This window comes from Phyllobates terribilis, unplaced genomic scaffold (assembly GCF_046119375.1).
Source record: "Phyllobates terribilis strain yellow unplaced genomic scaffold, ASM4611937v1 Scaffold_3__8_contigs__length_932513732, whole genome shotgun sequence".
NCBI classification, from domain to species: domain Eukaryota; kingdom Metazoa; phylum Chordata; class Amphibia; order Anura; family Dendrobatidae; genus Phyllobates; species Phyllobates terribilis.
This window is the reverse complement of record NW_027362763.1, coordinates 425,719,540-425,741,939: the sequence shown is the minus strand read 5'-3', so window position 1 is coordinate 425,741,939 and position 22,400 is coordinate 425,719,540. Positions and strand designations below refer to the sequence as shown.

The following is a 22,400-nucleotide window of genomic DNA, read 5'->3' as shown; positions in this document are numbered from 1 at the left end:
AGTTTGGTGAAGTGTATGTGCCCCAAAGGGACATCTGCGTGGATAAGTCCTTAATTGCTTTCAAGGGGCGGCTTGGATTCCGGCAGTACCTGCCCAGTAAAAGGTCCAGGTACGGGATCAAGCTGTATAAACTTTGTGAGAGTACCTCAGGGTACACTCACAAGTTTAGAGTTTATGAAGGGAAGGACTCCCGGATTGAACCCCCTGAATGCCCCCCTGTTCTGGGAGTGAGTGGGAAAATTGTGTGGGACTTGGTGCACCCACTGCTGGATAAAGGTTATCACCTGTACGTGGATAACTTTTATACAAGTATCCCACTCTTCAAGTCCCTCTCTGCGCAACATACCGCAGCTTGCGGTACTGTCCGCAAAAATCAGAAAGGCCTCCCAAAGACGCTAATTGGGCAGCTGCTCAGAAGGGGTGAGAGCAGAGCCCAATGTAGCGACCACCTGTTGGTGGTCAAGTACAAGAGGGATGTCCTTCTCTTGACCACCATACATGGTGATGGCAGCACCCTCAGCACTGTAAGAGGTTCCACTACACAGGTCGCCAAACCAGACTGTGTAGTGGGGTACAACAAGTACATGGGGGAGTTGATCTCTCCGATCAAGTCCTCCAGCCGTACAGTGCTTTGAGAAAGGCCAAGGTATGGTATAAGAAGCTGGCCGTGCACAACGCTTTCCTTCTGTCTCAATGTGCAGGCCAGACTTCTGCGTCGTATCTTCACTTTCAGGAGACAAGTTATCAAGGCCCTGATATTTAGCAATGGTGGCGGAGCGGGTCCCACTACTTCTGGAACTGAAGGACCTCGAATTGTACCGGGCCAGCATTTCCCGGGGCAGATCCCTCACAGCAGAAAAAAGGGTAAGTCACAAAAGAAGTGGCGAGTGTGCTACCGAAGAGGAATACGCAAGGACACCATTTATCAATGTGACACCTGCCCCGACAAACCTGGCCTCTGCATGAAAGACTGCTTCAGAAGATACCATACCTCCATGGACTATTGAATTAATTTCTGACGTATGAGAACCCGACGAACACTACACAGCTGACGTAGTGTTCGTCAGGTTGTCATACTTCAGTTGTGTAGTGTTTGTCAGGTTGTAATACACAACTGGCATATAACACTACATAATAAAATTGACAAATCAGGAATCCGTTCCAAAAAGGGGGCACTTGTGGGGGAGCTCCAATGTTTAGGCACACAGGGGCTCTCCAAACGCGACATGGTTCCAATTTGTTAGCGGACACCATGTCGTGTTTGGAGAGCCCCTGTGTGCCTAAACGTTGGGGCTCCCCCACAATTGACCCCATTTTGGAAACTAGACTCCCCAAGGCACCTATCTAGATACATAGTGAGCACTTGGAAAACCAGGTGCTTCACAAATTAATCTGTAAAAATGAAAAAGTGTGCTTTTTTCCACTTTTTCATTTTTATGAATCAATTTGTGAAGCACCTGGGGGTTCCAAGTGCTCACTATGCATCTAGATAGGTGCCTTGGGGGGTCTAGTTTCCAAAATGGGGTCACTTGTGGGGGAGCTCCAATGTTTGGTCACACAGGGGCTCTCCAAACGCAACATGACGTCCGCTAATTATTCAAGCAAATTTTACAATCAAAAAGTCAAATGGCGCTCCTTCCCTTCCGAGCCCTGCCGTGCACCCAAACAGTGTTTTTTCCCCACATATTTTGGGGTCCATTTTTTCTTGTTACCCCTGTGAAAATAAAAAAATTGGGTCTAAAGTAACATTTTTGTGAAAAAAGTTAAATGTTCATTTTTTTCTTCCACATTCCAACAATTCCTGTGAAGCACCTGAAGGGTTAATAAAGTTCTTGAATGTGGTTTTAAGCACCTTGAGGGGTGCAGTTTTTAGAATGGTGTCACTTTTGGGTATTTTCTGTCATAAAGACCCCTCAAAGTGACTTCAAATGTGATGTGGTCCCTAAAAAAAATGGTTTTGTAAATTTTGTTGGAAAAATGAGAAATAGCTGGTCAACTTTTAACCCTTTTAGCTCCCTAACAAAAGAAATTTTGGTTCCAAAATTGTGCTGATGTAAAGTAGACATGTGGGAAATGTTATTTATTAACTATTTTGTGTGACATATCTCTCTGATTTAAGGGCATAACAATTCTAAGTTTGAAAATTGCTAAATTTTCACCAAATTTCCATTTTTTTAACAAATAAACGCAAGTGATATCAAAGAAATTTTACCACAATCATGAAGTACAATATGTCACGAAAAAACAGTCTCAGAATCAGGGGGATCCATTGAAGCATTCCAGAGTAATTACCTCATAAAGTGACAGTGGTCAGAATTGTAAAAATTGGCCTGGTCATTAACGTGCAAACCACCCTCGGGGGTAAAGGGGTTAATGGAGCTTCTTGTACAGTGGAGGGAGAAACTTTCCTATTGTAAGACAATTTTTGCAAATTACGTCAAAGCTGTATTTTTTGACTGCATGAATGTTGAAATCCATTGCTGCTCCTGCATCACTCTGTAATAATACAGACATGGAAATGATTAGGCAACGGTTTTTGCATTACTATAATTTTTTGACATCTGATATATATATTAATATGTATCAGGCAAGCATACATTTACTAGCATGCAATAAAATCTCTAAGAAATGACTTCTGAAATCTTTGCTGATCACACATTATCGTCACAATAAATGTATTAGTTTCCCCGATAAGCTTTATTAATTAAAAGATCACTACTGAAATCTAAACACTGACAAATAAGACATGATTTATTACATTTAATATGCATTTATGGCACTTCCCTGATATATTTACAGGTAAAGTTTTTTTTCAAAGTTTGTCATTTTTTTGCAAGAAGATGTGAAGTTTAGAATCAACCTCGTTCTCTTTGACCACACATTTCATTTGCCTATAAGAAAAAAAAACAAACATTTTATAGATCACAGTGTTTGTCCGTTTTTTTGCATCTATCGTATAAGCACAAAAAGTGCCTGGTTCACAGCAGTCGGTAAGAGACCTTAGTCTGGGCTCACACTTAACATCCGCAGCACTTTGCCTCTGTTGCAAATTACTTCTCCCAAGAGACCAATTTTGAGATTGTCTGGTTATGTTAAGGCCTTATTCATACAATGCAGCTTTGGTGAAGGTTACATGTGATTTTAATTTTTAACCACAAACAGGAATGGTTGCAAAAAAAAAAAAAACACATGGGAAATACACTCCCCCTGATTGTGCTGGTGCCTAATCATGCACAGACTGTCCTAGGAAGGGGACTGGAGATTAGTGACATTACTCACCAAAATCTGCTTTCCTACTTCACAGCAGGGAACAGGAAAAGCAATATTGGGGTAAGGAAGTAGCCAAGGACCAAATTCCATAGTTCACATAGGTGCTGGGCAGTCCCATGTTAAAAGTAATGGTATATAGCTTGGGTATATCATTACTTTATTATCAGTGGTCCAACCTCATGGAGCTCCACTCATCCTCAGAATCGGCATTGCAGATGGTCCTATTCACTTGAATAGGTTGCACTGCAGTTTCTTGCACAGCTGACAGCTGGGGCACCATTGAGTTGAGCGAACGGTAAAGGGGACACATTGCTTTTTTTACATCCCTCCACCCCCCATTCTCAGAATCAGTTAGATTCCTGGAGGTAAGGATGCAAGCGATCTGCTTTAGGGGATGACAAATTCCCTGTAACCTCTGAAAATATCGAATGATTTAAGTTTTGGCATTTATCGGATGCCAGGCACTCTTTACATGAAGAACAGATATTTTCTATTCACATTATATATGTGGTGCACTGTTGAAAAATAATAACATATTAACATTCTGCCTATGAAGGCTAGTGTTAACATGGCTTACGATTGGGCTATTTCATAGGATAACAACCATATCATTCAAAAGTCAAATTAGAGCATGCTATGGTCAAGTCTCCTAGCCGGTAGTCCCGTGTACATATTTTCAGTCCTTTCCATTAGATCCATTCAGAAAAAAGTGGCAAAATCTTCCCCAGGCATGATTTTATCTTCACCATTGAGTGTCAGTCATTGTCTGAACTACGCAGCTACACTTTGCTGTTCATAGTGTTTCTTAGATTTTATAGCATCATTTCTTGCTGCTTATGATAACTTTCTAAATACTGTCGAGAAGAAACCAAAGGAAATCATAGTGACTCAATCCCACTTGGATGCTTTTCTTCTGGTGTATCTGTTTCCTTCACTGTCAACCGCTTCATACACTTCTCTCTTATTTTCCTCTGTTGCATGTAAATAAGCAATATAGGCAACACACGCTGTAATCGAGAAAAGTCCAAACGCCATAACTGGCTTGTTCTGCAAAAAAGAGAAAAAATAATGTAAATATGTAATTTATTCCGGTTAATATGAAAGGGTTATTCTCAAGTTGCCTCCTGAGCAACACACAGCTTGAGCAACAATTTTTAAGGTACTTTCACATTGTGTTTAGTACATGCTCAGTGGCTCCGCCAGGGCTTATGTCCGAACCCCCGCAAAACAGGATTTGGACTTAAGTGCCGATGGGACCATAGACTATAATGGTGCCGACACAGCGAATGCGTGCTCTGTCATGCATCATTTTTGGGCGTGGACCTTTACTGGAGGCGGACACTCAGACGCAGTCAACTAAGTCTGAGTGTCTGAGTCCAGTAGGCTACACACCCGAAAATGGTGCACGACAAGAATGCACATTCGCTTTGTCGGCACCATTATAGTCTAGTTTTGCAGGATTGATAAAAGCAGCTAGTCAGGAGCAGCAAGGAAAGGGGAGGAAAGTGAGTAGATAACTTCTGTATAAAAATGAATGGGCCAGAGAGCTGACAGATATGTTAAGATTTAACTCCTCTCCTAAAATTCAACTACTGCACATACTCTCCAGGGTCTAGACAGGCAATGGTGGTGAAGTTCTGTGGAAACCAGTTGTACACTTGAAAAGATAAAAGCTCTCATTGCAGAAGAATGACAGTACATAAAAATGCAAGTTAATTGCAAATTTGCTTATTTTTACGCAGTCTAACGAATTAAAGCAATTTATTAACTTGAGAATACCTTGTTGAAAAGAACCTGCTTCCAGGTAAAAAGTCAGTACAATTACAGCAATACCAAACCAGTTTTTTTATTATTTCTGACGTGAAAAGAGATTTGGAAATTTGAAAAAAAAAAAAAAGTTGATTTAACATCAGTAACTTTTTATTTTTTATTGATTGTGCTGTGTGGAGGCTTAGTTTGGTGAGTGATATTTTTATTCATACCATTTTAGGATAGACACAATCTTTTGATCGCATTTTATTGCCAAGTTACAATGACTGAAAAAAATGCGATACACTTCGCGCATCTCTAATCCCAGCGCGCGATACACTCCGCGCATCTCTAATCCCAGCGCGCGATACACTCCGCGCATCTCTAATCCCAGCGCGCGATACACTCCGCGCATCTCTAATCCCAGCGCGCGATACACTCCGCGCATCTCTAATCCCAGCATGACATAGCGAGCAGAATAAACAAACAGATCGGCACTGCCAGCCATCCTCGGGACACTGTTCCCATCAGTATCACTATGCAGTCACCAACAAAATGGCTCTGCACGGTGATCCTAAACTTCTTCCTTATGCCCTGAAGAGGAGTGATGGCACATGTGAGCAGATCTTATCCACTACACTAGGTTTTCATTTCAAATGTCAGTAGCTGCTGTGTTTAAAAGTGAAAAATCTAAAAACTGTTCAAATTATTTTTCATATATTTTATATATCATTTTTTAAAAAAATTACATATATACCGTATATTCCGGCGTATAAGACGACTTTTGAAGACTGAAAAATCTTCTGTCTAGTCTGGGGTCGTCTTATACGCCGGTAATGCTTTTGAACTTTCAGAAATTGACATGCGGGGATACTCTGGGGGTGTTAATAAGCTGCCGTGGCCGTATCCCTGCCATGTCGGAGTTAATATAAGGTGGAGGGAGTTAAAATACGGCGGCGGTAGGTCCAGACAGTCAGCGCTTCTGTGCTGAAACTGACACATCGCTGCGTATTCCCAGCTCCGGACACAGCGCAGGGCTTCTGTGCCGACAGCTTTCACTTGTCACAGAAGCGCTGCGCTGTGTCCGGAGCTGGGAAGTTCGCATCGCTTCTGTGACAATATATGAAAAGCCGGCAATTCAGCAGCGGCATAAGCCGGCACCCGACAATTTAGAATAGAAAGAATAGAGCTTCACACATAGATTAGATAGATAGAAACATGTCAGTCACATATATAAGAAGTACAGTGACAGTGCTGGTTACTGTACTTGTCATCTAGTGTTAAAATAACGGATTTATTTAAAAAAAAATTGGCGTGGGGTTCCCCTTAATTTTAGTCTCTAGCGGAGGTTAAGCAGACGGCTGGGGCAGATGTTTGAAGCCTGGGAAGGGGGTAATACCCACGGAGCTCCCCAGGCTACTAATATCAGCCCCCAGCTGAATACCTAGCCTTTACTAGCTATTAAAATGGGGGACCCCCCCAAAAAAATGACGTGGGGTCCCCCCTAATTTAATAGCTAACAAAGGCTAGGCAGACAGCTGGGGGCTGATATTAATAGCCCAGGAAGGGAGCCATGAATATTGGCCCCCTCCCAGGCTAGAAACACCAGCCGTCAGCCGCCCCAGAAATGGCGCATTCATAGGATGCGCCAATTCTGGCACTTAGCCTCGCTCTTCCACGCTGCCCTGGTGCGGTGGCAGGGGGTAATAGGGTTGGGGTTGATGTCAGCTTATAATGCCAGCTGACATCAAGCCCAGGTTAGTAATGGAGAGGCGTCTATAAGACACCCCCATTACTAACCCCATAGTAAAAGTTAAAAAAAACACAAACACCCAGAATAAAGTCCTTTAATTGAAATAAACACACAATTCTTTATTGTTCTAAATTAAACCATACTTACCATCACGCCCATTCCAGCTGAAGCCAACGATCTCCTGCAATAAAAGTAAAATAATAAAGCAACCTCATCCTTACCTTTCCATGGTTCCCAGGACAGCTCCAGCTCTGCTACATCGAGATGACAGGCTGTACCGCAGCAGAACGCTGCCATCCAGCCTGTCATCCCGCAGACACTGAGAAGCGCAGGCATGCTTGCGCTCCTCAGTGTCTCGCTGTGACGGCATCCAGATGAGCCGACAATGAACTCAGCTCACCTCCTGGACGTCCGTCACTGACAGCGTGGGAAACTTCTACTGCGCATGCGGGGAGCAGGAGAATTTTCCCACGCTGTCAGTGACGTGCATGAGGTGAGCAGAGTTCATTGGACATGATCTCGGCTCATCTGGATGCCGTCACAGTCAGACACTGAGGAGCACAAGCATGCCTGCGCTTCTCAGTGTCTGCCGCATGGCAAGCTGAACGGCAGCGTTCTGCTGCGGTGCAGCCTGTCATGTGAATGTAGCAGAGATGGACCGGTCCTGGGAACCATGGAGAGGTAAGGATGAGGTTGCTTTATTATTTTACTTTTATTGCAGGAGATCGTTGGCTTCAGCTGGAATGGGCGTGATGGTAAGTATGGTTTAATTTAGAACAATAAAGAATTGTGTGTTTATTTCAATTAAAGGACTTTATTCTGGGTGTTGTGTTTTTTTTAATTACCGTATATTCCGGCGTATAAGACGACCTGGTGTATAAGACGACCCCCCTACTTTCCTGTTAAAATATAGAGTTTAGGATATATTCACCGTATAAGACTACCCCTTTTCCAACGCATACCAAACACCGGTAAAAATTAAAAAAAAACAGATTTGAATTTAACATGGTCCTTTTTTAATTTAAATTCTTATGACATGCAGGTATATAGCAGGAAAACTGTCACTCATAAACATATTAAAATAGGGGGGACCCCACGTCATTTTTTGGGGGGGTCCCCCATTCTAATAGCTAGTAAAGGCTAGGTATTCAGCTGGGGGCTGATATTAGTAGCCTGGGAAGCTCCGTGGGTATTACCCCCTTCCCAGACTTCAAACATCTGCCCCAGCCGTCTGCTTAACCTCCGCTAGAGACTATAATGATGGTGGATCCCACGCCAATTTTCTTTTTAAAAAATCCTTTATTTTAACACTAAATGACAATTGAGGGGTTAATAAAGATGCAGTCCCTAAATTATTATTAATTTTGTAATTAATTTTTCCCAAAAATGTTGACGTGGGCTTCGCCATATTTTTGTGTCCAGCCAGGTACAGCAGGCAGGAACGGGCTGCCCCCAACCACCAGCTGCCTATTTGTACCTGGCCGGACACAACAATATAGGGAAGCCCTTTTTTTTTTAATTATTTCATGAAATAATTAAAAAAAAAAGACGTGGGGCTTCGCCCTATTTTTGTGTCCAGCCAGGTACAACTAGGCAGCTGGGGGCTGGAATCTGCAGCGCAGGGAGGCCCAAGCTTTCTGGGCCCCCCCCGCTGCAAATTGCAGTCCGCAGCCACCCCGGAAAATGGCGCGTTCATAGAAGCGCCATCTTCTGGCGCTGTACCCAACTCATCCAGGGCCCTGGTGCGGTGGCTCACTGGGTAATAAAGGGGTTAGGGCCAGCTTGGCATTATCAGCTGGCCCTAAGCCCGAAATTCATGGGGTCACGCCAATATTAGACATGACCACCATGAATTTCTAGTAAAGTAATTAAAAAAAACACAACACCCAGAAAAAAGTCCTTTAATTGAAATAAAGACACAATTTTTTAATGTTCTAAATTAAACCATACTTACCGTCACGCCCATTCCAGCTGAAGCCAACGATCTCCTGCAATAAAAGAAAAATAATAAAGCAACCTCATCCTTACCTTTCCATGGTTCCCAGGACCGGTCCAGCTCTGCTACATTCACATGACAGGCTGCACCGCAGCAGAACGCTGCCGTTCAGCTTGCCATGCGGCAGACACTGAGAAGCGCAGGCATGCTTGTGCTCCTCAGTGTCTGACTGTGACGGCATCCAGATGAGCCGAGATCATGTCCAATGAACTCGGCTCACCTCATGCACGTCACTGACAGCGTGGGAAAATTCTCCTGCTCCCCGCATGCGCAGTAGAAGTTTCCCACGCTGTCAGTGACGGACGTCCAGGAGGTGAGCTGAGTTCATTGTCGGCTCATCTGGATGCCGTCACAGCCAGACACTGAGGAGCGCAAGCACGCCTGCGCTTCTCAGTGTCTGCGGGATGACAGGCTGGATGGCGGCGTTCTGCTGCGGTCCAGCCTGTCATCTCGATGTAGCAGAGCTGGAGCTGTCCTGGGAACCATGGAAAGGTAAGGATGAGGTTGGTTTATTATTTTTCTTTTATTGCAGGAGATCGTTGGCTTCAGCTGGAATGGGCGTGATGGTAAGTATGGTTTAATTTAGAACAATAAAGAATTGTGTCTTTATTTCAATTAAAGGACTTTATTCTGGGTGTTTGTGTTTTTTTTAACTTTGACTATGGGGTTAGTAATGGGGGTGTCTTATAGACGCCTCTCCATTACTAACCTGGGCTTGATGTCAGCTGGCATTATAAGCTGACATCAACCCCAACCCTATTACCCCCTGCCACCGCACCAGGGCAGCGTGGAAGAGCGAGGCTAAGTGCCAGAATTGGCGCATCCTATGAATGCGCCATTTCTGGGGCGGCTGACGGCTGGTGTTTCTAGCCTGGGAGGGGGCCAATATTCATGGCTCCCTTCCTGGGCTATTAATATCAGCCCCCAGCTGTCTGCCTAGCCTTTGCTAGCTATTAAATTAGGGGGGACCCCACGTCATTTTTTTTGGGGGGTCCCCCATTTTAATAGCTAGTAAAGGCTATGTATTCAGCTGGGGGCTGATATTAGTAGCCTGGGAAGCTCCGTGGGTATTACCCCCTTCCCAGGCTTCAAACATCTGCCCCAGACGTCTGCTTAACCTCCGCTAGAGCCTAAAATTAAGGGGAACCCCACGCCAATTTTTTTAATAATAAATCCTTTATTTTAATACTAAATGACAAGTACAGTAACCAACACTATCACTGTACTTCATATATATGTGACTGACATGTTTCTATCTATCTAATCTATGTGTGAAGCTCTATTCTGTCTGTTATAAATTGTCGGGTACCGCTGCTGAATTGCCGGCCGGCTTTTTTAAAGAGACGGTGCATGAAAACACTATTATTTGTTTTAATAAATCCTTTACACTAAATGACAAGTACAGTAAGCAATACTGTCACTGTACTTCATATATATGTGACTGACATGTTTCTATCTATCTAATCTATGTGTGAAGCTCTATTCTTTCTATTCTAAATTGTCGGGTGCCGGCTTATGCCGCTGCTGAATTGCCGGCTTTTCATATATTGTCACAGAAGCGATGCGAACTTCCCAGCTCCGGACACAGCGCAGCGCTTCTGTGACAAGTGAAAGCTGTCGGCACAGAAGCCCTGCGCTGTGTCCGGAGCTGGGAATACGCAGCGATGTGTCAGTTTCAGCACAGAAGCGCTGACTGTCTGGACCTACCGCCGCCGTATTTTAACTCCCTCCACCTTATATTAACTCCGACATGGCAGGGATACGGCCACGGCAGCTTATTAACACCCCCAGAGTATCCCCGCATGTCAATTTCTGAAAGTTTAAAAGCATTACCGGCGTATAAGACGACCCCAGACTACACAGAAGATTTTTCAGTCTTCAAAAGTCGTCTTATACGCCGGAATATACGGTACTTTACTAGAAATTCATGGCGGTCATGTCTAATATTGGCGTGACCCCATGAATTTCAGGCTTAGGGCCAGCTGATAATGCCAAGCTGGCCTTAACCCCTTTATTACCCAGTGAGCCACCGCACCAGGGCCCTGGATGAGTTGGGTACAGCGCCAGAAGATGGCGCTTCTATGAACGCGCCATTTTCCGGGGTGGCTGCGGACTGCAATTTGCAGCGGGGGGGGGCCAGAAAGCTTGGGCCTCCCTGCGCTGCAGATTCCAGCCCCCCGCTGCCTAGTTGTACCTGGCTGGACACAAAAATAGGGCGAAGCCCCACGTCTTTTTTTTTTTTTAATTATTTCATGAAATAATTAAAAAAAAAAGGGCTTCCCTATATTGTTGTGTCCGTCCAGGTACAAATAGGCAGCTGGTGGTTGGGGGCAGCCCGTTCCTGCCTGCTGTACCTGGCTGGACTCAAAAATATGGCAAAGCCCACGTCAACATTTTTGGGAAAAATTAATTACAAAATTAATAATAATTTAGGGACTGCATCTTTATTAACCCCTCAATTGTCATTTAGTGTTAAAATAAAGGATTTTTTAAAAAGAAAATTGGCGTGGGATCCCCCATCATTATAGTCTCTAGCGGAGGTTAAGCAGACGGCTGGGGCAGATGTTTGAAGTCTGGGAAGGGGGTAATACCCACGGAGCTTCCCAGGCTACTAATATCAGCCCCCAGCTGAATACCTAGCCTTTACTAGCTATTAGAATGGGGGACCCCCCCAAAAAATGACGTGGGGTCCCCCCTATTTTAATATGTTTATGAGTGACTGTTTTCCTGCTATATACCTGCATGTCATAAGAATTTAAATTAAAAAAGGACCATGTTAAATTCAAATCTGTTTTTTTTTAATTTTTACCGGTGTTTGGTATGTGTTGGAAAAGGGGTAGTCTTATACGGTGAATATATCCTAAACTCTATATTTTAACAGGAAAGTAGGGGGGTCGTCTTATACACCAGGTCGTCTTATACGCCGGAATATACGGTAGTTTTTTTTACATTTATTTATTTTTATACTTAAAATATTAATACTTTACAGTTTTTCAATTATTGAAAACATTTTTGATGATACATTCCCTTTAAATAAATCTAAAGTCCTGAAATTTTCACACTGGCTACCAGGCCTCGTATTAGACTCATGCTTCTTTGCAGCCACATGGACACAAGCAGCAATAGACTGCATCTAACCCCACTGACTCATGTACAAGCCATTTCTGTACACAAGGTCATTGTGAATGGAGGTGGGAGCAGGAGAGCTGTGACCATCATCTAACGTGAATGTTGGATCCTGTGTTATCCACTGTGTATGGAGGGGATACGTGTTATTGTAATGAGGATAATGAGACAGCTAAAAAGTTATCTGTAAGAAGCAGGAAGGGCTGGTCTAGTATTGGGCTTAGTGACCATTGTAAAAATAGCACGTTTTTTTTTTTTTTTTAATAAAGTAATATATATGTAAAATTAAGAAATTTTTTTTTGCAAAAATTCATTTAACATGAGAACCAGTTTAAATAGGGTTATTTTAAGACAACACGTTCCCTTTATCCCCTGCATATGGCAGTTTCAAATAGTGCATCTCATTTTACAGTGAACATAACTATATTCAGCTGTAAAACATTAAATCCCTCCAGGGGACGCAGCTAAACATCTGCTCTTATGGGTGCGAAATCTATGGCCCAGGTAAAGAGCTGTAATCCATTCTATTTTCTTCTAATGAAATTGATAAGACCGGGCACGGAGATGTGACGGAGCATTATTATACCACAACCATTTAATGGAGAATATGACTTACAGGTTTGATAAACAACTCGGGGTTCACAGCTCGGAATAGACTGGTCGTTTTCACCCCTCTAAATCCAGGTGTCCGATAGTCCTTGTCTTTGGGGACATCGCTTTTAATACCAGAAGGTTCAGAGGAAGATGATGAGGACATCTTCACGGGTGGAAATGGCAGCAGGCTCTGGGTACTTCTGGGATATGGTGAACTTTCAGTCTGATATAAAAACAAAATGAGAAAATTTGGCATCAGGGGGAATCAGTTACCAGAACAAAACACAAAGAAACTACAGTATTGGGAAAATAAACAATATAGCAAGAAGAATAATAAACTTTCATAAACCAGTGATTTTGCTCACCACCAAAAACTACATCTAGGGCTCGTTCAGACACATCGTACTGATGTTTGCTGTCTGGAATCATCGGACATCGCACCGACCAATGTTATTCAATAGGGCTGTTCAGATCATGCACTATTCTCTTCCATATATTGGATAAGACCTGCCTATTCAAGTCTATGAGGGTGCAAAAATTAAAAAAAATAAAATAAAATCGGATCCCAAATAGACTATCCATAATGCATTTGATTTTGATTGTATCTGCAAACCCTCTCCCCTAGCAGCCATGAATGGAAGTACTGGATTAACACAAGAGACGCTCCACCTGTGCTTTTGCTCAGCTCCATGGGATTTCTGGAGATTCCCAGCAGCTCCTACACCTTCCATTTTTAGGAAATGCTATTGAGGGTATGACATAAAGCATCCTCACTACTGCAGTACCCGGTATTTAGAAGTCCCACATGGCACATCATTAGGCCAAGATGTGGTTTCAGGTGAATAATTTGGTGGCAAAGTATGGCACAATCATTAAAACCACTAAGGAAAAAAAACTAGAATATCATGATTATCTGGTGACAACAGCACCTGTCAAGGGGTTGGCTATATTAGGCAGCAAGTTAGGACTCATTCAGATGTCTTTGCAAATCAACAAAGATAAAAACAAAATAAGCAAATACCCTGCAGTAAATCAATAGTAAAAGTGCATGAAAATAATATATGGTGCTTAGTTAACATAATTTTGATTTAAATTTTTTTTTAAAACCCATGCAACCACATCACGGTGACCTATTTGGGACAGTCCTAACCTCTAGTATTGAAACCCTACCATGTGACTAATGACGTAATGTGGATAAGGGCTCAGGAGGACGGAGACCAGGATAATGAACACCCAGGCATGGTGAACTACATGAATGTAATGTCCAGCTCAAAGAAAAGGGAGGATACGCTCTTATTTGCACAGAGAGCAAGAAAACTGAAAAACCTAGAACTTCACGCGCAGTGAAGTTCCCGACTTGGCTAGGTGTAGTGAGCGGCAGCACCAATAGGCAGGATTCAAACATTAAAGCACACTGACACTATGAGCACGCATCCACGATCACCCAGCGACAGCGATCATAAAGTGACGGCGCGGGGGCCGCAATCATAAAGTGACAGCACGCAGGGGCCGCAATCATAAAGTGACAGTGAACAGCGGCCGCGATCACCCAGCGACAAATGACGGCACCGCGTGAGCAGGAGAATTCTCCGACGCTGTCAGTGACATGCATGAGGTGAGCAGAGTTCATTGGACATGAACTCGGCTCATCTGGATGCCGTTGCAGCGAGACACTGTGGAGAGCAAGCATGCCTGCGCTCCGCAGTGTCTCTGAAGGATGACAAGCTGGATGGCAGCGTTCTGCTACGATCCAGCCTGCCATCTCAATGTAGCAGAGCTGGAGCCGTCGTGGGAACCATGGAAAGGTAAAGATGAGGTTGGTTTATTATTTTACTTTTATTGCAGGAGACATTGGCTTCAGCTGGATTGGGCGATATGGTAAGTAGAGTTTAATTTAGAATATTAACCCTAGAACGCATACCTGGGGCCTTGCAGGCCCGCCCTGTTAATTGTTCTCTATTTTCTGCAAGATTACTTTAGTTAGAATTTTGAAACTCTAGGTATTCCTCAGGTATATAGTTGTTTGTCATTTTTGTTTGAGTTATTCCATGTTATTTGCACACGGGCCTAAAAGGCCCCAGGTATGTGAAAATGTAGATTTTTATGGTCATGCGTTCTAGGGTTAAAGTATTGTGTGTTTATTTCAATTAAAAGATTTTATTCTGGTTTTCACTTTGACTATGGGGTTAGTAATGGGGGTGTCTTATAGACGCCTCCCCATTACTAACCTGGGCTTGATGTCAGCTAGCATTATAAGCTGACATCAACCCCAACCCTATTACCCCACTGCCACCGCTAAAGGGCAGTGGGAAGAGCGAGGCTAAGTGCCAGAATTGGCGCATCCCGTGGATGCGCCATTTCTGGGGCGGCTGACGACTGGTGTTTCTAGCCTGGGAGGGGGCCAATATTCATGGCACCCTTCCTGGGCTATTAATATCAGCCCCCAGCTGTCTGCCTAGCCAGTAAAATAGGGGGAACCCATGTCATTTTTTGGGGGGTCCCCCATTTTAATAGCCAGTAAAGCCTAGGTATTCAGCTGGGGGCTGATATTAATAGCCTGGGAAGCTCTGTGGGTATTACCCCCTTCCCAGGCTTCAAACATCTGCCCCAGCCGTCTGCTTAACCTCTGCTAGAGACTAAAATTACGGGGAACCCCACGCCAATTTTATTTTAAATAAATCCTTTATTTTAACACTAAATGACAAGTACAGTAATCAACACTATCACTGTACTTCTTATATATGTGACTGACATGTTTCTATCTATCTAATCTATGTGTGATGCTCTTTTCTTTCTGTTCTAAATTGTCGGGTACCGGTGTATGCCGCTGCTGAATTGCCGGACGGCTTTTTTAAAGAAACGAGTGCGTGAAAATCAGAGGTCACTAGTGTGTTCCGAGTCCCCTGCTAGGTTTTTCATGCACTCTCCTATATACCCTACCTGTCTGCCTATATATTGTGCCTGTCTGACATGTTTCATTGAGCACTGTTCCCATCAATTGGGCAAATTGTAGGCCCTCTGCAGACCGCCGGGGGGGGGGACCGCCAGAAAAATGCTCGGGTCTCCCATAGACTTACATTGGGCTTGTTGCTCGGTCGAGCACCCAAGTATCATGATGTGCTCGATCAACACTAGTCCTCATATGTCTGTGGATGTAAATGTAAAAGTTAAGTTTTTTGAAACCAGGAAAAAAAACAACACAAAAGCACAGAAACCAAAACTTGCCAGAGAGTGAATGGGTTAAAGGAACTACAGCAGATATGTTAATGATGAGAGCAGTACTAATCCCTATCCCGTGCACTTGTAGCCAGCCATGGCGGCGCCATAACTGCAGGGAAGCACCGTGCACCCACCCGCATCAGACATTACATCCACCGTGCAGGGCTCCCGGGAGGACACACGTCACGTGCTCACACCTCGCTCCACCGTCCTGGGTCAGGTCACTCCGTGCAAACACCGGAAGTCTAGGAACATGGGGAAACATTGAAGTACACAGCGACATCTTGTGGCTGGAGTATGAACAGCACCTTACTCACTGATCTGGCAGGGAGACTTAGTGAGAAGACCTGACACGGCCAGTGGGGGGCGCTCTCCTCTTTGAGCTTGGTAAAATGATAAATACTTTTGTGTAATTTTATTATTTGATATCCATGTTTATTAAAGATGTCATCTTTACATCATTGTTACTATGAATTGGACTGAAGGGGGTCTATACAATCCATCAAGGTATAGTTACATTAATGAGTGGCCCCTGTACAAATGTTATTGATTGGTGTTGATTTTGACATATATTTTCAATAAAAAGCCTTTTCAAGATCCACGTCACAATTGTAACGACCCGTGTAACAAGATGGACGTTTTAACCACTTTAAGAACAAGGGGCTTTTTGTTTTCGTGCTTTGGCGTTTTTGTCCCCTCCATAACTTTTCTTCGTTTTCTACGTGTTTTTTGCGAGACGATTTGTAGCTTTAAATGGCGCCATTCAGTTTATTAGAAAATGTGGGGGAAAAATCACTTAGTATTTACCATATGGGTTATAGAGGACCTGTCATCAGGGCGAGAGTGATCGGTTTTTGCTCTTTATTTTATTCCTAATGCTTCCTTAGGTATTGTTTTTATTATTATTATTATTATATATTTTGAAATCCGCCGTTTTGTCTGGTGCTAATTTTTATTGTTGTTGCTCACAGGACTTTCTGCGGATATATCTTTAGGCTGCGCTACGATGGGCCCAATTCACCAAAGCTTTCCCACCAGAAATTGGGCGTAAAAGCTTTGAAAAGTTACAAAATTTAGGCGCAACTCAGAGTTATAACTTTTGCGACTTTTGGCGCTTTTTCTGAAATTTTTCCCAGTTCTGAGAAACTGGGCGAAGCTGGGATGGGACACCACAGCTCATCTAATTTATGACGAGCTGTGGCATTCCCTACACCAGAAATCTCACTCCAATACCTGACTGGAGTGAGATTTCTGGAATAGCGCACAAAGATGAAAACCACTCGTCAGACTATCCAGATTCATTAAGAGGCACGCACCTCTTCATTAATCAGAAGCGTTTGTCTCAAGTATGTCCCCTCATCAAGATCGGCGTAAACAATCAAGTAGGAATCAAGTGACAGGTTCCCTTTAAGAAAGAAAGAGAGAAAAAACAGAGATAAAAACTAGCGACTTTTGATCTGGTGACAGGTTTTCATTAATTCATTTAAAAATTTTGATAGATCGGACTTTTACAGATTCAGTGACACCAGATCTGTTAATACTTTTATTTCTTTATATTTATATTGGGGAGAGTTGATTCAATCCTCTATATATTTGAAAACTTTTGTTAAAAATTTTACTTAATTTTTTTTTCCCCAATAGGAACTTGCAAACAGCATCCAAATAGAACAGCAGCAATGGAAGCAAGCTTAGATTACTGCTGTTACAGGCAGGTGCCTGCTGTATAACACAGTCTGCAACCGCCACGTGTGGTGCGGACTCAACAATTACTGTATGTCCAATTTGCCCTTTTTTCTCTGGTTTTTTTTGTGTTGTTCCATTACACACAAAGGAAATAAACATGTGTATAACAAAACATGAGTAATTGCAATAATTTATTGGGAAAATACTTTATTTTCTGAAACTATTTCAAGGGTGCCAACACTTCCAGCCATGACTGTGTATACAGTGGTGGCCAAAAGTATTGGCACCCCTGCAATTCTGTCAGATAATACTCAGTTTCTTCCTGAAAATGATTGCAATCACAAATTCTTTGGTATTATTATCTTTATTTAATTTGTCTTCAATGAAAAAACACAAAAAGAATTGTCCTAAAGCCAAATTGGATACAATTCCACACCAAACCTAAAAAAGGGGGTGGACAAAAGTATTGGCACTGTTTGAAAAATCATGTGATGCTTCTCCAATTCGTGTAATTAACAGCACCTGTAACTTACCTGTGGCACCTAACAGGTGTTGGCAATAACTAAATCACACTTGCAGCCAGTTAACATGGATTAAAGTTGACTCAACCTCTGTCCTGTGTCCTTGTGTGTACCACATTGAGCATGGAGAAAAGAAAGAAGACCAAAGAACTGTCTGAGGACTTGAGAAACCAAATTGTGAGGAAGCATGAGCAATCTCAAGGCTACAAGTCCATCTCCAAAGACCTGAATGTTCCTGTGTCTTCCGTGCGCAGTGTCATCAAGAAGTTTAAAGCCCATGGCACTGTGGCTAACCTCCCTAGATGTGGACGGAAAAGAAAAATTGACGAGAGATTTCAACGCAAGATTGTGCGGATGGTGGATAAAGAACCTCGACTAACATCCAAACAAGTTCAAGCTGCCCTGCAGTCCGAGGGTACAACAGTGTCAACCCGTACTATCCGTCGTCGTCTGAATGAAAAGGGACTGTATGGTAGGATATCCAGGAAGACCCCACTTCTTACCCCGAGACATAAAAAAGAAAGGCTGGAGTTTGCCAAAACTTACCTAAGAAAGCCGAAAATGTTTTGGAAGAATGTTCTCTGGTCAGATGAGACAAAAGTAGAGCTTTTTGGGAAAAAGCATCAACATAGAGTGTACAGGAAAAAAAAAAGAGGCATTCAAAGAAAAGAACACGGTCCCCACAGTCAAACATGGTGGAGGTTCCCTGATATTTTAGGGTTGCTTTGCTGCCTCTGGCACTGGACTGCTTGACCGTGTCGTGTACATGGCATTATGAAGTCTGAAGACTACCAACAAATTTTGCAGCATAATGTAGGGTCCAGTGTGAGAAAGCTGGGTCTCCCTCAGAGGTCATGGGTCTTCCAGCAGGACAATGACCCAAAACACACTTCCAAAAGCACTATAAATGGTTTAAGAGAAAGCACTGGAGACTTCTAAGGTGGCCAGCAATGAGACAAGACCTGAATCCCATAGAACACCTGTGGAGAGATCTCAAAATGGCAGTTTGGAGAAGGCACCCTTCAAATATCAGGGACCTGGAGGAGTTTGCCAAAGAAGAATGGTCTACAATTCCAGTAGAGCATTGTAAGAAACTCATTGATGGTTACCGGAAGCGGTTGTTCGCAGTTATTTTGGCTAAAGGTTGTGCAACCAAGCATTCTCTTTTGTGTTTTTTCCTTGCAAGCAAATTAAATGAAGATAATAATACCAAAGAATTTGTGATTGCAATCATTTTCAGGAAGAAACTGAGTATTATCTAACAGAATTGCAGGGGTGCCAATACTTTTGGCCACCACTATATATATACACGTATATATATATATATTGTAAGGCAGCTGCCGGTCACATAGTTGATGGAAGGTATGTATCAAAGAGATGGTTGTCATCTTTGATGTAATCCTGGAGTATTGCTCTAGTGTGTATAGCACTAACAGGATTGTTTGGTGCATCTGGGCCAGGTTTTACAAGCAATCTGAGAGATGGGCGGGTCTGGCTGCCCTAATACCTCATCTCTGTGTGTGGTTAAGAGTTAAAATAGAGTCCGTTTGTTTGACACATGGTCTTGTGTATGGAGGGAAAAGGACTCCTGTGTGGTTTATCCAGACTAAGCCAGGGTACTGGATGCTATCTAGCCTGTGTGACCAGGACTGGCTAACCAGAGACTTTGTCCAAAGAACTGTTTTCTTTGTTTTGCCTGCACTGAAGGCTGTTTATTTTCCTTTTGCTTATGGACGGTTTATGAAGCAGCAACAAACCGACATGGACGTTTAAATGGAAATGCTTCCTGTTTTGCCTCCCGACGCACCCAAGTGAGTAGCACTCCCTACAATTGGTGTTAGAAGTGGGGGCAGCATGCCCAGCAAACACGTGTGGCTGCTACAAGAGCTACTGCATGTCCTGGGTGAAGGCAGCCACAAGCGGGCAAGTGACGTCAGACAAAATGGAGGACCTGATTAAACATCTGGTGCAAGCACAGCAGCAACAGCATTAGCAGCAACTGTTACAGCAGCAACAGCGGGCGCAACAGGAGACAAGTTAACTGCATATGCAGCAACTCCAGCAACAGCAGCAGCGGCAATAGGACCAGCACCGACAACAGCAGAAGATTGATTTGCTCACTGAGGCGGTTCGTGGCATGATGACAGCTCCAACTCCAAGGTCAGTGGACAAGTTTTCCATCCGGAAGGCGGTAAGGAGAGCCCTGCTGAAAATGACCCCCGGGGGATGACATACAGGCCTTTTTTACCATGTTTGAAAGGGTCGCTGAGAGGGAGAAACTTCCGCCAGAGCAATGGGCAGAGGTGCTGGCGCCATATTTGATGGGGGAGCCTAGAAGGCCTACTATGACTTTGCCTTGCAAGACACCAAGGAATATGGCAAGCTAAAAACTAAATTTTGCATGCTTGTTGGTGACTATGACTGTCAGGGCGCAGGGGGTCCACCACTGGGCGTATCACCATGACAAACCCCCTCAGTCCCAAATGTTTGACCTACTGCACCTGGTCCAAAAATGGTTGCAGCCAGAGTCCTCTACCCCTGCGCAGATGGTAGAGCGAGTGGTGATGGACTGGTTTGTGCATTCCTTTACGAGGCCAATATAGACTTGGGTTGCCCAGGGTGATCCCCGGAACGCCGATGAACTGGTTGGACTGGTTGAAAGATATCAGGGGGGTCGAGGGTTTCTTGGGAAAGCAGCCCACTCCATACTGGGGGTCCCAACAAGGGGCGAAGGTCCAAAAGGGAGTAGGACATCCAAGGTCAAAAGGGGCTGGGGAGGTAATGCCAAAAGGTCCCTGCTGGTGATATTATATGTTGGAAATGTCACGGCACGGGCCATATAGCCTCCCGTTGTCCCCTGACCTCAGAGCAAATGGACTGTAGCCTGGGATGCCGTTGTTCATACTATGCATATCCGGCCTGCAGTGTGAACGGTCCACCCAGCGAGGGGCCACAAGGGTGTCGGCTAGTAACTGGACTGCTAGACTCCCATGAGGTCGGTGTTGTCCAGCACTTATTGCACCCCATCATCATAGGCCTGTACTTTTGTTTGTTTTGGGACCTGTGGGGTAAGGGGATAAGGCTCAGTTGCTTGGATAAGAAACGGGGTGGCCCTAAAGAAGTATCACCACACCCAGAGTCGGGGAGTTGTGGGGGATGAGGAGGTAGTATCCCCTGAGGCTGATATTAGTAAGCTAGGGGTGACCGGCAAAAATTTTGGATCCGCCCAACATAGGGACCTAACTAAGGGAAGCATTTAACAATGTAACCATCATAAATGGTATAGCACAGGAGCCGGGGGCTGACACCAGGTTTCCCTATTTTATGTTGAGTGGGAAGTTATTATACCAGGTTACAAAAGTGAGGGAGGAGCTAGTGGACCAGTTATTGGTACCATGACCCTATAGATGGAGGGTGTTGGACATGGTCCAGTCACATGTCTTGGGTGGCCATCTCGGGGTAGAGAAATCTCAGGAATGAATCATCCAGAGGTTCTTTTGGCCCAGATGTCACCGGGAGATCTTAAAGTATTGCAGGTCCTGTCCCATGTGCCAGTTAACTGCCACCACCTCCCACTTTTGAAGACCCCTAATACCATTACCCATCATAGAAGTGCCATTTGAGAAAATTGCCATGGACTTGGTCAGTCCTCTGGTTAAGTTTGCTCAAGGGCATCAATATATCTTGGTCATCCTGGACTATGCTACGCGGTACCCTGAAGCAGTTCCCTTGAGGAACTCCTTGGCGAAAAGTATAGCCCGAGAGTCGGTCGATGTTTTTTATCGGACAAGATTACAGAAGGAAATCCTGAAAGACCATGGAAGGTGTAATGCACACGCCCGGGCTGAGCGGCGTGTGCGTGTGATTCCACTGGACCGTGCCGGAGAGTGAATGCCTGGAGGGGCGTAACTAGGTATTCACCCGATCCGACCAGGGTCGCACGACGGCATACGACGCCAGTGCACCCAGGAGGAACCGAGCAGAGGGACCAGGTGCTACTCCAGGACAGACCCCGGACACGGCTGTTGACCCACACAGGGGAATACAGGAACAGACTGGTTAGGCTGGCACACAGACTGGTGGGAATAGGCAGGCACGACTGGTATGCGGGCAGGTGGGTATGCAGGCAGGGGGGTACAGGCAAGCACGGCTAGAGTGCAGACAGGAAGGCACTAGCAGGTAGGAACACAGGCGGGATAGGACCCAGTACACACTGGGACTCTGGAACAGAACCACTGATGTGGCAGACAAACACAGCAGAGTGTGGCCGCCCAGAGAGGTGAGCGAGAGCAGGGCAGGACGAGACCGCCTGGAGCGGTGAGTAAGAGCAGAGCAGGACGAGACCGCATGGAGCGGTGAGCAAGAGCAGAGCAGGACGAGACCGCCTGGAGTGGTGAGCAAGAGCAGAGCAGGACGAGACCGCCTGGAGCGGTGAGCAAGAGCAGAGCAGGACGAGACCGCCTGGAGCGGTGAGCAAGAGCAGAGCAGG

At 44.4% G+C, this 22,400-nt stretch overlaps 1 protein-coding gene across 5 annotated transcripts in view; it reads right to left on the bottom strand.

The window, feature by feature from the left end:
• Positions 1–2,678: 2,678 nt before the first annotated feature.
• The window catches only part of SMIM8 (small integral membrane protein 8), a 62,997-nt gene continuing 43,275 nt past the window's right edge, over positions 2,679–22,400 (bottom strand). For 2 of the 5 annotated variants that reach the window (XM_073673164.1, XM_073673163.1), the window contains exons 2-3: positions 12,511–12,711; positions 2,679–4,317 (exon numbers count right to left, since the gene is read on the bottom strand). In XM_073673164.1, coding sequence (XP_073529265.1) covers positions 4,159–4,317; positions 12,511–12,651 — 300 coding nt within the window. In that variant the 5' untranslated portion in view covers positions 12,652–12,711 and the 3' untranslated portion in view covers positions 2,679–4,158. The other 3 variants (XM_073673161.1, XM_073673162.1, XM_073673160.1) reach the window with 3 other exon arrangements.